General features: G+C 40.4%; 1 protein-coding gene across 2 annotated transcripts; it reads right to left on the bottom strand.

The window, feature by feature from the left end:
- Positions 1-2,863: 2,863 nt before the first annotated feature.
- On the bottom strand, positions 2,864-13,815 carry LOC133493204 (zinc finger protein OZF-like). Of its 2 annotated transcripts, XM_061806285.1 has the most exons (4): positions 13,667-13,815; positions 12,070-12,218; positions 7,670-8,668; positions 2,864-3,172 (listed from the first exon to the last, which is right to left on the bottom strand). In XM_061806285.1, exons 2-4 carry the CDS (start codon positions 12,188-12,190, stop codon positions 3,108-3,110), a joined length of 1,185 nt encoding a protein of 394 aa, XP_061662269.1. In that variant the 5' UTR covers positions 12,191-12,218; positions 13,667-13,815; the 3' UTR covers positions 2,864-3,107. The 2 variants fall into 2 exon arrangements, with proteins under 2 accessions (XP_061662269.1, XP_061662268.1); XM_061806284.1 differs by having other exon boundaries at positions 2,864-8,668.
- Positions 13,816-14,774: the final 959 nt, after the last annotated feature.

The following is a 14,774-nucleotide window of genomic DNA, read 5'->3' as shown; positions in this document are numbered from 1 at the left end:
ATGATGATGGAAGTGTTTCTTGGTCTTATGGGTCGCATGGGAGTAAGAATAGTACCAGGACAAGATAACTTGAGAGCTGTCCTTATCCAGGTTTCCCACAAGCAAATCATCCAGCATCCAAAATATGCATTGGATAATAATGCAGAAGTTGCAGGACCAACACTCAGAACGATTTCCCCCAATGTAGAGGTTATGAAAAAGCTGTATGAGGACTTTAAACCAACAACACAAAAGGTGATTAAGATCAGGACAGCTTTTCCAGCTAATGCAGCAGAGAACCAAAGTTTGCAATGTTTACATCAGTACATGTGGGGATCGGATGACATAAGTATCCGGACGTTCATGGGATTTCTGACTGGGTAAGATGTTATCTGTGTAAAAGAAATTCAAGTGACTTTCAACTCTTTGGAAGGGTTAGCACGATGGGCAATTGCCCATACATCTGCCACAACTGTAGAGCTGCCATCAACTTACAGTAGCTATCTTGAGCTTTGCGCTGAAGTGGAGGCTACATTGTCCAGCAACACTTATACAATGGACATAGCTTAAAGGTCAAGTGTCATGAAACGGATGATTAATTATTAATGAAGAAACGGGAGCCAGTATGGACCCATCCCGTTTTTTTCCACCACAAAACATGATTTTGACTTATATGGCTTTTTGTAACTCCCACCATGAAAATCCTCTCGAAGGATTTGTTTATGAGAAGAAGCAGGAAGTGACATATGGGGGAGGAGCACCCTCCAGTGGACTCGTTTTTTTTCTATTAGTTTTACCCGCGGGAAGGTAGCTCGTTCCTTCGTGTTAGCCAAAATGACAGGTCCTTGCATTGGTGAATAGATATTGCTTGAACACTCGGGAGGATGGATTTCCCCTTCCTAAGTTTTTAAGAGACCCAGTTCGTCGTGAAAAATTGATTGCACAGGTGCAAAGGACTGGAGCTTCGAGTGTCCCAAACGACAGGTAGGTGTGTAAACAGCTACTAAAAAAAAATAGTTTGGGGCAGACCACGTACTCAGTTTCTCATAACGTATCAAAAGATCCGCGTACGTATGACAAGGTTGTTAAACGTGTTGATGTGCGCATCGGACGGCTGCCGCATCGGCTCTCCGGCGAAGGCTGCTGCGTCGGACACGGGCTATGAACAACGTCGCCGGCAATGGCCCACTCAGCCGCGTACAACGACAATGCTGTAAATCGGCCTGGCTTGGCGGTGTTGTTCATCGTGGACGGCGGCGGTTAAGAACAATGCCGCGGACGGCAGCTATGAACAACGCTGCTGGCAATGGCTAACGATCGTAAAAATTGCGTGCGACAACACCGCTGTAAAGCAGCCCGACTCGGCACCATGATAAGCCGCCTCGGCGCTGAAAATGAGACACCCCGGCCGACAAGGCTAGCGGCTGGGTCAGCCTTGTCGACAATGCTGAGCCAGTAGGCTCGGCCTTCCTGGCGTTGTGGAGCCAGCCGCTGTCGGCCGGGGTGGCTCATCTCCATTGCGGAAGTGGATCGGACGGGGAGGTGGTTTGGCCGTGATCGCATATCATTTAAATATGGTGCGAAACAGTGGGTTAATATTGCCCCGGTAACTTCTCTCAGTTTTGAGATGTTCTCTTCTTCGAAAAGCGCTTCCATGTCAGTAGGGGCCACAGTGTGTTTTCCATAGCGAATGTCCGGGCTGACATCACGGACAGGAGATGTGGCCAATTTGGCGACCACTTGGATGTCGAATGACAGTTCCACAACATTGCGCATAGATGACACGCTCTCCGCTCATATTTATTTTTTCGTATCGACACTGAAGTGAATAATGTTACATGTATTTTTCATTACAATATGTATTTTACAACATTTATATGGATGACACTTGACCTTTAAGAGTAAGTGATTGATGACGTACAAATTTTTGTCTTCCCCATTCAGTTAGTGATGATTGCTTGGACTGTGAATGTGGGCCATAGCAGGTTTAGAAACGGGTCCAAGCGGGGTGGAACAGTTGACGGAAGGTGTCTGGTGTTCTATACGACAGAAGAGTCTCCGCTAGGATGAAGGGCAAAACTTATAAAACAGTGGTGAAGCCGGCCATGATGCACTGATTAGAGACAGTGGCACTGAAGAAACAACAGTAAGCAGAACTGGAGGTAGCAGAAATGAAGATGCTGAGGTTCTTGGTCGGAATGAAAAGGTTGGCTAGGTTTAGAAACAAGCTCCTTAGAGGGACAGACAAAGTTGGATATTTTGGAGACAAGGTTAGAGAGAGCAGACTTCGATGGTTTGGACATGTTCAGAGATGAGAGAATGAGTATTAGTATAGTAATTGGTACAAGGGTGCTGAGGATGGAGCTGACAGGCAAAAGAGTGAGAGGAAGACCAAAGAAAAGGTTGATGGATGTTGCGTGGGAAGACATGCTGACACTGGGTGTTCGAGAAGAATATGCACGAGAAAGGCTTGGACAGAAAAAGATGACGTTTGGGAACACAAAAATGCTACCAATATCTCATTTATATTTGACAATTTGGCATAGGTTTCCACAAGAATTATGGAAGTTGACACAGATGATTTGCCTTTGTAGGCCACATAAAATCATGTGACCGGCCTGGATCCGGCTCCTGGGCCTTGAGTTTGACACCAGTGCGGTAACTTTAGAGGGCTGCAAGGGGGGAGGTGCTCATTCTCCCTGAAACTGATGGGTGTAAGGTTTGGTTTCAAGGAGAGAAACAGCCTGGAATTGTGGACTTTAATGATCTCCTGACATTAAAAAAAAAAAAAAAAGGATCAAATTGCAACAGGTGATTTATTTATTTTTTAAAATTGGTTACCTTTTTCCCAAGGAAAAACAGACACGCATTGGAGAGTGTGGGAATAAGTTTATTAATACGGTACAGGATTCTGGTCTTGGGTGGCAGGGTAAGAGTGCCAACTCTTCAAGGTTCAAACGAATGGATTCAAATTCAAATTATGCGATTCAGATTTTCAAACCAATGTTTCAAATTAAAAAAACTATTTTCAAATTCACTTTTTGAATACAATTCAAATCCAGTTCCTGCTGTTACATACAGGAGATGACAAGTATTTAAAATCCATCCATTTTCTGAGTCAATTATCCTCACGAGGGTTGCGGGAGTGCTGGCCGTGGAACACCTTCAACTGGTTGCCAGCCAATCACAGGCACTGAAAAACATTTTTCTCAAATACATTTCACAAGTACTACTGACATGACAATTTTACTGGATGATGGGAACGTCCAAAGTAATCCAGACATTCAAACCAAGTACAAAAAGAGAAATTAATCAGAATTTTTAATCTATTTAATAATTTAAAGTGATGAGGAAAGTTTTAAACACACCAGCTGGTATTTCTTTCTTTCTTGGTAAGAAACGCTATATTGCAATGATAGCGATAAAGCTCTGGCACGTGATGTCACCATTTTCACGGCGCCATATTGCCGGTCAAACAGAGCTGCTCGACATTGTATCGGAGGAACATATTCACAATGACCGAGACTTGTTGTGCTGTTGGTTGTTACAACAGACAAGACAGATATTCAAAGAGATCACTCTATAGCATACCACCTGAAAAGACCAGAAAAGATCATTTGATTTTCTTCAATTAAACATGATGGATGGTGCTCAACCAAAATACACACATGCCTGTGTAGCGATTGCTTCATTTCAGGTAGGAATTATTCTTCTCAATCTCAAATTACCAAGTAGTATTTAGAATGTCAAGTTGGCTCATTTGAGAACAATGTGAATTAAAAAAAAAAAAAAAAAAAACTGTTGCAGAGGTTTACAGAGGTTAAGTGTTGCCACAATCGCTTCAATGTACAGAAGAGATGACTCCCTTTCCTAATTTTCCCCCCCAATCATAGTTAATGAATGCGAGTTTGTGTAAAACCAGGGGTCATTTATTTAAATATTGGTATTTGTATTGAATATTAGCTGAAAAATCAAATGGATTTAGGCAAAGGTTAACATGTAGCCGAAGACGCTTCCATGTTCACAAGCCGTCAATCCGTCTTTTTTTTTTTCCAATCATAGTTAATGAATGTGAGTTTGTGTAAAACCAGGGGTCATTGATTTAAATATTGGTATTTGTATTTGATATTAGCTGAAAAGGTCGATGGATTCCGGCAAAGGTTAACGCGTGGTTGAACGCTTTCGTGTTCACGACCCGTCAACCCGTCACTATGTGAGATTTAGTCCTGATTGAGAACAGATCCACCAACCAAGTATTTGTATTCATCCAGACTTTTCCATGCTTTCAAACTCTTCCGTGTAAATCTTAACAACTTACTCACCAGATACATGTGTAGATCCAGTTATCCAAGACAAGCGGAAGTGGGTTAACGGTCCAATTTCTTATTGGTGAAAATGTCCACTTCGGCATTAAATATGGGTCCCCTATGCAAAGTGTCTCTAATTTTTTCACGTAGTTTCATTTATGATCACCTTCTAAATGTCTAACGGTATTGGGCAAAACTCTGGATGCCGTGCCAGAAGACATATTTTTGTTATGTCTCAACGGAATTAATTTGCAACAATGCTTTGTTTGACCGGCAATATGGAGAGTCACGTGATTTTATGACAGGTGCACGAGCTCTATATTTAGTGAGAAATATGTTGACGTGGTAAATACATCAGTTGCCATATAGCCCATAGAAATGCCCCAGTTACTAAATCAGACGAATATCGGGGATAAAATTTCATCATCTGATTTAAGCATAATGTATTTGTCAGTAGTAATGTCATATAAGAAACATTGGCCATAAAATAAAAAAAAAAAAACAGAAAATATTCATGCAGAGCAAAAAGCACACAAAATATAAAAGGACAACATTTGTTCAAAAGAAGGACAAAACTTTACCCAATTAAATGACCCAATATTATAAGAACTAGTAAAGAATATTCTATAGCAAACTAAAGGAGCAAAACAAGCAACACACAAACTGGAGAGTATTAAAATACGATTAAAAAATGTTCCCCCCAAAAAAGAAAAACACTCAGAATATTTTCTAAAAGTAAAAAGAACTTTTTTAGATGTAGCTAATGAATTTAATAACTGTCCATATTAGTTGTCAAGAAGCAAAAGAAATTCTTCAACAGCTCAGGAATTTCAATTAAAAAAAATAAACATCCTGTTGATTAATGCTAAGAAAGAAACTACATATTGCAAAACACTTCAAAATAAAATACAGTTTTGATATTATGGTCGAGATAAAAAGGTATTATCGAGAACAAATTCTTTTCAAACTATAACTCCCCCCACCAAAAAAATGAAAAGGTAATTCCTACATATCAAAAAATATAAAGCATAATATAACTAATATAATACAATATAACAGCAATACAAAAAACAGAAAACATGTGCGTAACTTATGTTAAAAAGTCAAGGAAAAAATATATATGATGGCATGAACAAGAAATTGCATTAATCTTATTTTGTGTTAGATTGCAGGGAAAACATTGTACGGATTGATTTATGTTTAAAGATTATTTTATTTTTCATTAATGAAATTTCAATCTGTAGTTATTTAATGCTTTGAAGGATTTTTTTTTAGGTTGTAATGGTGGGGATTTGGTGGGTTAAAATCAGCATAGGCTTAAAAAAAACAAAAAAACATGGCCTTACCCTTAGCCTATAAATGAAAACTTAAATATATTCTTACCTAAACTAGGGTTGCCTAAACATTTTTTTTTTTGCCCCAAGATCTAATTTTCACCAGCACCTCATGACCTACCTTTATTTTTATCTTGGGGAGTGGGTCACAACAATGTCTACGGTTTGAGAGCGCAGACAAATAGTGAGCTAAAATTCTGGGCCGCCGACACAGTTCAGTCTTGCACAACACATTAATTCATAGTGTAGTTTCTTCCAAATGATCATCAACGGACCTTTCCGACTGGCGATCTTCAGCTCTGCCCCACTTAGCTACAGTTGCCATGCCCCACAATCTTCCAAAATGGCGACTGATTTGAACTGGATTCTCTATCACGTATTCCAGATAATATTGGGGTATTTTTTTTCCCAAATGCGTCAGACTTGTCCAAGAGAGTTCTACAGAGAGGCCTCAACGATTTCACGCAAAGACATGTACACAAATTTAAGATTTTGAACGGAGCAAGACGCAATGTCAAGAGTTACAGCGAAACGTTGATCTATGCAAAAAAGTTTGACGCCTCACAAACTTCATATTGAAATCCAAATAGGATCAATTGGTGGAATCGTACTGCACATGTAAAGCAGGGTGAGTACTTTTTACTTGGAAAGAGTAATATCTTTGTAGTCTTATAAGTGAGTGGGTGTATTCATTTGACTTGGCTCGTAAAGGAACCCAGTGCCCTGTCTTAAAACTCCAATGCGATACAAATGGGCAAATAGACATTTCTCTTGCATGACATCGCGTATATACGCATTACTTCATTTAGCAGGTCAGTGATACACTAACTAAATAACTGAAAGTTGTTCTCCTGCAATGTATAAAGCACTGATAATAATTCGATCAAACTCAGAGAAGATACTTCTCCCTCACTTACCTTCGGACATACAGGCTTGTTTGTTATTGTTTACATTTAGTTGTACGCACGCTCTTCCACGAGCCTTAATCCATTGTAGACACTTCAACTGTTTTAGGGTTTGGAAAAATGAATCAACTGGGCCCCTTGTAACCTAGCTGGATATCTTTCATCAGAATTGCATGTTCCCCAAGCGCATCTGAGGACCATTTTGTTCGTAATATTAACTTTTCCAAGCGCACTCGTCTGATAACCCCCATTGCTTGTGGGGCATGACAACAAAAGGCGCGGGTCAAGCCAAGGGTTAATACAATGTGGCTGTCTGATTGGCTAGTATGGTACGAGTGATTCACAGGTCGAAAAGGTCCATTAGGGTGGAACGGTAAAATATACAGTAATAAGTAGTAAGCTTTTCTCTTCTAGGTCCACGCCAAATTCATTTTCATACCCTCGGATAAAAAGTGGAGATAACTCACTGACCTGCTTGTTAGTTCTGACATACTTAGCAGCTCCAGTTAACTTTTAGCGGTTGTATATACATATGCGTGACAGAAAAATTCAGTAATGTCATCAATTATATTTGTATATCAATCGAGTGACAGGATGGATGATAGGCTTCTCTTTTTATGTCATTGGGTCATCCAATCGACCAACACTACCTTTGCGATTGACCCGATTGACGCACTGAGCACTCCCAACCTAAACTAATTTGAAATCTTTTTGCTCACAGCGATTCTCACCAGCACAGTTGCATGTCTTATGCCCATTCTGAGAAGATAATCTTTGTCCACAACTGGCACAGGCAAAGGTTTCTTTCCATTGTGTGTTCTCGTGTGCCTGTTTAAGCTCCCCTTCACAGAGAATCTTTGACCGCAAACTGAGCAAACAAATGGTTTCTCTCCGGTGTGAGTTCTCGTGTGTCTTTTCAAGTGTTCTTTCCGGGCAAATCTTTGGTCACAAACAGCACAGGCAAACGGTTTATCACCAGTGTGGGTTCGTGTATGTATTTTTAAGTCTCCCTTCTGAGTGAATCTTTGAGGGCAAATGGAGCAGAAAAAAGGTTTCTCTCCAGTGTGTGTTGCTGTGTGTCTTTTTAAGCTCCCTTTCACAGCAAATCTTTGATTACAAATTATGCAGGAAAAAGGTTTATCACCTGTGTGGGTTCTTGTGTGCATTGTTAAGCTTCCCTTTTGAGTGAATCTTCGACCGCAAACTGAACAGGAAAAGGGTTTATCACCAGTGTGCCTTCGTGTGTGTACTTTTAAGGCGCACTTTTCAGAAAATCTTTTTCCACAAACTATGCAAACAATGGGTTTCTCTCCACTGTGTATTCTTGCATGGATTTTTAAGCTTCCTTTGACAGAAAATCTTTGACCACAAACTGAGCAGTCAAAAGGTTTATCACCAGTGTGGGTTCTTGTGTGTCTTTTCAAGCCTTCCTTCTCAGAGAATCTTTTACCACAAACTAAGCAGACAAATGGTTTCTCCCCAGTGTGGGTTCTTGTGTGAGTTTTTAAGTTTCCCTTCCTTGAAAATCTTTGATTACAAACTGAACAGGTAAAAGGCTTCTCTCCAGTGTGTATGATCCTGTGCTTGATTAAATTTCCTTTTTCGGAGAATGTTTTACCACAATCTGAACAAGCCAAAGGTTTCTCACCAGTGTGTTTTCTCACGTGTTGTTTCAAATTGTTCTCGTCATGCAAAGTTTTTCCACACTGAGAACATTTCCATCGTTTGTTGTCAGGGTGACAAGTCATCTCACCTCCAGACTGTTCGCCGTCATCAAAAGAGTGTGATGTGTCGTCACTGTTTGATAGTGGCGCGAAGAGCCCATCTACCTGTGATCCTCCACAATGGTCTTCTCCATCACTCACTCTTTTCATGTGTTGACTTGAGCTGTTACTTTGAGGCTCCATTCCTCCGTTCTCGTGACTTTCATCTTCACGCTTCAAAAGGACACCATTCAATGGAAACTTTGCTATATCCTCCTTCGCCTCCTCTTCCCGTTTGATGGAGGTGTATTCATCATCCTCTTCTTCTTTCACGTCAGAGAGTTGAGGCTCCTCGTCTTTGACACGGGGGAACTCTTCCTCCTGTTCCTCTTTGATGTGGGGAGGCTCAGGTTTCGGCCACACAAGATCTTCAGTGAGATCTGGAAGACAAGCAAACATGGTTTCATTAAATCAATCGTGTTCTGACTTCAATGATGTGTACTGTGGTTTACATTCATATATAACGTTATCAGGAGAGCTAGATGAGTAAATGATGAGATTAAGAAGAGTAAAATCAGTTTTAGAAAAGTACCAATGTCATGGAAAGCTGGCATACTGCTGCATTTCTGTAAAATAGCAAATGATTATATTCCCCTCCAAAAGTATTGGGACAGAAAAGTCCATTCCTTTGTTTCTGTTTTACATAAAAGTTATTTGCGCTTCAGATCAAAGAACAGATGAGACAGGTTGAGAGAATTGACCCCTCCGTGGATATTGCGCAATATGCGTCACTGACCAATCAGAGGCCAGAGATCTGCATAAACCAAAGCCCGTTTTTGCTCCCGCCATTTTCTCAGACAACATTGCATGGTCCAGTATAGGTTTTGTTAGCGTTTTATCACGTATTTGGGTTATTTAACAAAAAATATGGTTAAGAGGTGAAGTCACGGACTTTGTAATAGTGACGACAGGTATCCTGAAAGGCTAGTTGGTGGAGTTCGATTCGTACCCTTTCCAAAACCGAAGACCCAGTACGAAAAATGCCTTCGATGGATCAAACTTTGTGGAAGACTGCATCATCAACTAAATCCATCTAATATCAACCGGAACAGATATGTTTGCACGAAGGTATGCCCTATATTTGATTTTCAATACATGTCTCGTATAGATGAATTCGAAGTTCTTCGCTAGCATAACACTGCTGCGTGTGAACGATTGACACACTTATTCTTTGTTGAGCGATATTTAGCGATGATCAGACTGCACAAACGTATTGATTTCTTGCTGGCTCGCGGCCAGAAGCTTAACCAGACTGTGTTTGCACGAAGATATGCCCTAAATTTGATTTTTAATACACGTCTCGTATAAATGAATGAGACGTTCTCCGCTAGCATAACATTACTACGTGTGAACGATTGACACACTTATTCTTTGTTGAGCGATATTTAGCGATGATCGGACTGCACAAACGTATTGATTTCATGCTGGCTCGCGGCCAGAAGCTTAACCAGACTGTGTTTGCACGAAGATATGCCCTAAATTTGATTTTTAATACACGTCTCGTATAAATGAATTCAAAGTTCTTCGCTAGCATAACACTGCTGCGTGTGAACGATTGACACACTTATTCTTTGTTGAGCGATATTTAGCGATGATCGGACTGCACAAACGTATTGATTTCTTGCTGGCTCGCGGCCGAAGCTTAACCAGACTGTGTTTGCACAAAGATATGCTTCGCTAGCATAACATTGCTACGTGTGAATGATTGAATGAAATCAGAAGCATGGCGTCTCTCTCAGTTCAGAATGTATTGTATTTAGAATCTATAATATACCCTTGATTTGAATGAAATCAGAAGCATAGCGTCTGTCTCAGTTAACAATGTATTATATTGTATTTGCCATTTTTTACGAAATGTTTGTCTTACGTCAGCGCACGTGGCGTGACGTCACTTCGGGAGGCGTGGTTAAGTGCCCTGTTCGGAGGGGTCAATTCTCAACCTGGATCTAGATCACAGGTGTCCAACTCAAGGCCTGGGGGGCACACCTGGCCTGCCACATGATTTGATATGGCTTGCGAAGGTTAATCATGTTTTTAAACTTCCATGATTCTTGTTCAAACCTGTCCAAAAAAATTTCCAATTGTCATATAAGAAATTATAAAATTGAGATATGGCAAGGGTTCATGTATTACCAAACAACAATAGTTGAGAAACCCATTACCCTTGATTTATGATTCCAAAACTAGTTCATAAATTTCATATGTAAATATGAGGAGATCAAAGATTTTTACTGTTTTAGTCAACGGCCTTCTGAGGGAAACTAGAATTACAAACTGGCCCATGACAAAAATGAGTTTTACACCCTTGATCGAGATGAACTTCAAAATTTGTTCTGAAACTGACATCCTGAATATCAATGGTTTCTCCGTCGATGTGCATGTAAATACCATTGAAATACCCCTCGCTGAAATACTTGAAGCCCTGCTGTCTGCTTTTCAACGATATTTCACTGTTAGCGAAGAATGTGAGTGAGAAATCAGCCGGTAAATCGGACAGTTTCGCTCTATTCTTCTCTTGCTGCGCCGCCCTTTTTGCTAATTGTTTGTCTGACGTAGGCGCACGTGGTGTGACGTCACTTCAGGAGGTGTGGTTAAGTGTCCTGTACGGAGGGGTCAATTGTCATGTTGAAAGACCCAGCCACAACCCATCTTCAATGCTCTGACTGAGGGAAAGAGATTTTTCCCCAAAATCTCACAATACATGGCCGCGGTCATCCTCTCCTTAATACAATGTAGTCATCCTGTCCCATGTGCAGAAAAACACCCCCAAAGTATGATGCTACCACCCCTATGCTTCACAGTAGGGATGGTGTTGTTGGGATGGGACTCATCATTCGTCTTCCTCCAAACACGGTTAGTGGAATTATAACAAAAAAGTTCCATTTTAGTCTCATCTGACCACAAAACTTTCTCCCATGACTCCTCTGTATCATCCAAATGGTCATTGGCAAACTTAAAACGGGCCTTGACATGTGCTGGTTTAAGCAGGGGAACTTTCCGTGCCATGCATGATTTCAAACCATGACGTCTCAATGTATTACCAAGAGTCACCTTGGACACGGTGGTCCCAGCTCTTTGCAGGTCATTGACCAAGGGGATGCTTGGTAATTTCTCCGTACCCCTTTCCAGCCCTGTAGAGTTGTACAATTTTGTGTCTGGTGTCTTTGGACAGCTCTTTGGTCTTGGCCATGTTACAAGTTTGAGTCTTACTGATTGTATGGGGTGGACAGGTGTCTTTATGAAGCTAATGACCTCACGCAGGTGCATCTGATTCAGGATAATACATTGAGTGGGGGTGAACTTTTAAAAGTGGATTAACAGGTCTTAGAGGGTCAGAATTCTATCTGATAGACACGTTTTCAAATACTTAATTGCAGCTGTATCACACACAAAAAAAAAAAAGAAAAAAAAATCATACATTGGGATTTTTTTTACTTTTTAGAATATTTCTCTCTTATAGTGGACATGCACTTATGATGAAAATTTCAGACCCCTCCATGATTTCTAAGTGGGAGAACTTGCAATATATCATGGCATTCAAATACTTATTTTCTTCACTGTAGTCGTGGATTGGTAGACCTCTGAGAATGTCTTTTGGCCTGCGAATACAGCGCCTATTTGTTCTTTTGGTATCCTGAATTTTCCTTTGTGACGAGAGACAATATTTTTCCATGGCATTTTGTCACCTGAATTTTTCAAGACTAGAGACATTCGTAAGTCAACGTAACACTGCATTAAAATTCAAATCCATTTTCTAAAAATGTGAGAGATATGAACCAACCTGCTTTGTATTGCACTATTTGAGGCTGAAAAATGAACACAGCATCAGGGAGTTGTGGCTCCTTCTCATGTTTAAATCCACAAAGTTCCTCCTCGTACTCTGCAGTGCTTCTTGCAGACATTTTCACACGACGATCAAGACTTTACGATCTAAGGTGGAGGGACGACAAAAAGTAAGCGAAAGCCAGACATGACATGAAGTCGTTGGTTTTGCGATTAAGATTTGAAAATTGTAGCTGGAACAGTACGTTGGTTAAATTAGCAAAGCAGTGAAGTGGTAGACGCAATTACTGTCAACAAGAGGAAACAGTAGAATACTAAATTATGAATTGTAGGTACAGTGAAGAAAATAAGTTTTGAAAACCCTGCTCTCTTTCAAGTTCTACCACTTAGAAATCATGGTGGGGTCTGAAATTTCCATCGTAGGTGCATGTTCACTGTGAGAGAGATAATCGAAAAAGAAAAATCCAGAAATCACAATGTATGATTTTTTTAATGATTTTTGTGTGATTCAGTTGCAAATAAGATTTTATAAGGATTTTTCTTTTTAGATTATCTCTCTCACAGTGGACATGCTCCTACGATGAAAATTTCAGACCCCTCCATGATTTCTAAGTGGGAGAATTTACAATCTAGCAGGGTGTTCAAATACTCACTGTACATCACTGTCGTCACTGTATATTGGAGATGAGAGTCAGGCTTATGTAGGTTCCAGTACATCAAGTAATAAATGGGATTAATGAGGATGTTTTATTTTTGCAAGCACTGAAATGAGACAAATGCTTTGAAGATTTATTGGGAATGGTGAGGTCTAAAATAGTGTTAAAAACAAAACAGACCCTTGGACCTTAGGAAATGAGGTCACAAAAATGCCATTTCTATAAAAAAAAAAAAAAAAAAAACAGACGGTGGGAGGAATGAAGGCAGTGAGTAGAAATGGAAAGGAATAAACATTAAGATAAGATTAAAAAATATAGGATTGAGTGGGACAATGCATTTAATTGCAAAACAACGGTACAGGTCCGTGAGACTCTGGCACTTAGTAGTTGCTTGATCATTTTATTGTCAAAGGTGTTAGCTGGGGCGGGGGGGGGGGTTCCAGCGATTATTGTGAAAATGTATCGTTCACATCACAAATTTCAGTTTCATTTTTTGAAAGCAACAAGACTGTCAGCATCTTGCACTCTCTCTCTCTCTCTGTATATATATATATATATATATGTGTGTGTGTGTGTGTGTGTGTGATTTTACTTGTTTTGCTCCCGAGTAAATACATAACAGGGCTACTCTGATCCACACTCGATCATTTGAGCAGACGCCACAGCTGTAAAATCTGAAAGTGGCCCTTTCTTAATACATAAAACTAATACTATTCAAGCATTTTCCTACCAAAGAATCACGGGTTAAGTCCCAAATTTCCCAAGGATATCGTTTGATGAGCTCACACAAATCAAATCTGACAGAAAAATCGAGTTCTGGTCCCCTTTGTTAGCAAGGCTAAGCTAGCTCGAGAGGCTTTAACGTTCACTGAAACGATTTCAACCTGGCAATACAAATTTTAAAAATGTTTTAGTTCGGCAAAATTTTGACAGACTTACTGCGACGAGGATTCAGCACGTTTGATACAGAGTGGAATAAATGTAGTGAACTGCGTAAAGTTGATGAGCTGTTTTTTCTGCGTCTCCTTTTTCTTCTTCTTCTTGTCTTTTACGCAAAGCTATTTTATGGTGCATTACCCCCACCAACTGGGCTGGAGTGTGCAATTGGACAGTTGCGCTAGAATCGATGCGATAGAACATTACCCATTAGCCTCAGGCCAATGTTAACGTTTCCAGCGTCAAACAAGCAAACAAGCCAAATAGCCAACATGTTACTGCAATTTTTTTCTGTGAGAAACTCAATCGGATATAACACGCTTTCTTTTTTATGTTCATATGTAACTGTTGTGCTCCAATGAAAGGCGCATTCTTCTGTCTCACAGACTTTAAATTACAATTCTCTTCAGCATATTTGTAAAAATCTATTTTTTTTGTTTGTTTTTTGTTTATGTCAAATTGAATGGGGGATATGGATCTCTTCTATCCCTGAACAGTTTTACTGTGTCACTTCACCAGAGAGCAACCCCAATACCCCGGTCAACAGAACTCTGAGGCATAGACTTCTTTAACTGTGCCACATACACACCCTGTCAGGAAACAGGCAACGGGGTAAAACCCAAATGTAAGACACCAAGGCAAGGACCTCGTTTAGACGGAAGTTTAATCCAGGTAGAGGTGATACACATGGAGGCAGTCCAAAAAGACGACAGTATAAAAACGCGAGGAGGCAGCAGTTGAGCCCCCCCCCAAAAAAAAAAAAAAAATGAAACGAGGTCAGATACTTCAAGGCAAAAAAAAAAAAAAAACATGGAACACAAGACTTGACTCTTGGCAGGCAACACGGTGGAGCAGCTGTAGCGCACATCTGCCTCACAGTTCTGAGGACCGGGGTTCAAATCCCATCCCTGCCTGTGTGGAATTTACTTCTCCCCGTGCCTGCGTGGGTGTGGCATTCCGGTTTCCTTCCATATTCCAAAAACATCCAACTTGAATTGAACACTCTAAATTGCCGAGGTGTGATTGTGACTGTTGTCTGTCACCCTGCGATTAGTTGGCAACCAGTCTAGGGTGTAAATGCTACTGGGTTCTCGTCTGTGCGTAAGAATTT

The sequence above is a fragment of the Syngnathoides biaculeatus genome, chromosome 20 (genome assembly GCF_019802595.1).
Source record: "Syngnathoides biaculeatus isolate LvHL_M chromosome 20, ASM1980259v1, whole genome shotgun sequence".
Taxonomy (NCBI): Eukaryota; Metazoa; Chordata; class Actinopteri; order Syngnathiformes; family Syngnathidae; genus Syngnathoides; species Syngnathoides biaculeatus.
This window is presented reverse-complemented; position numbering and strand designations above follow the sequence as displayed.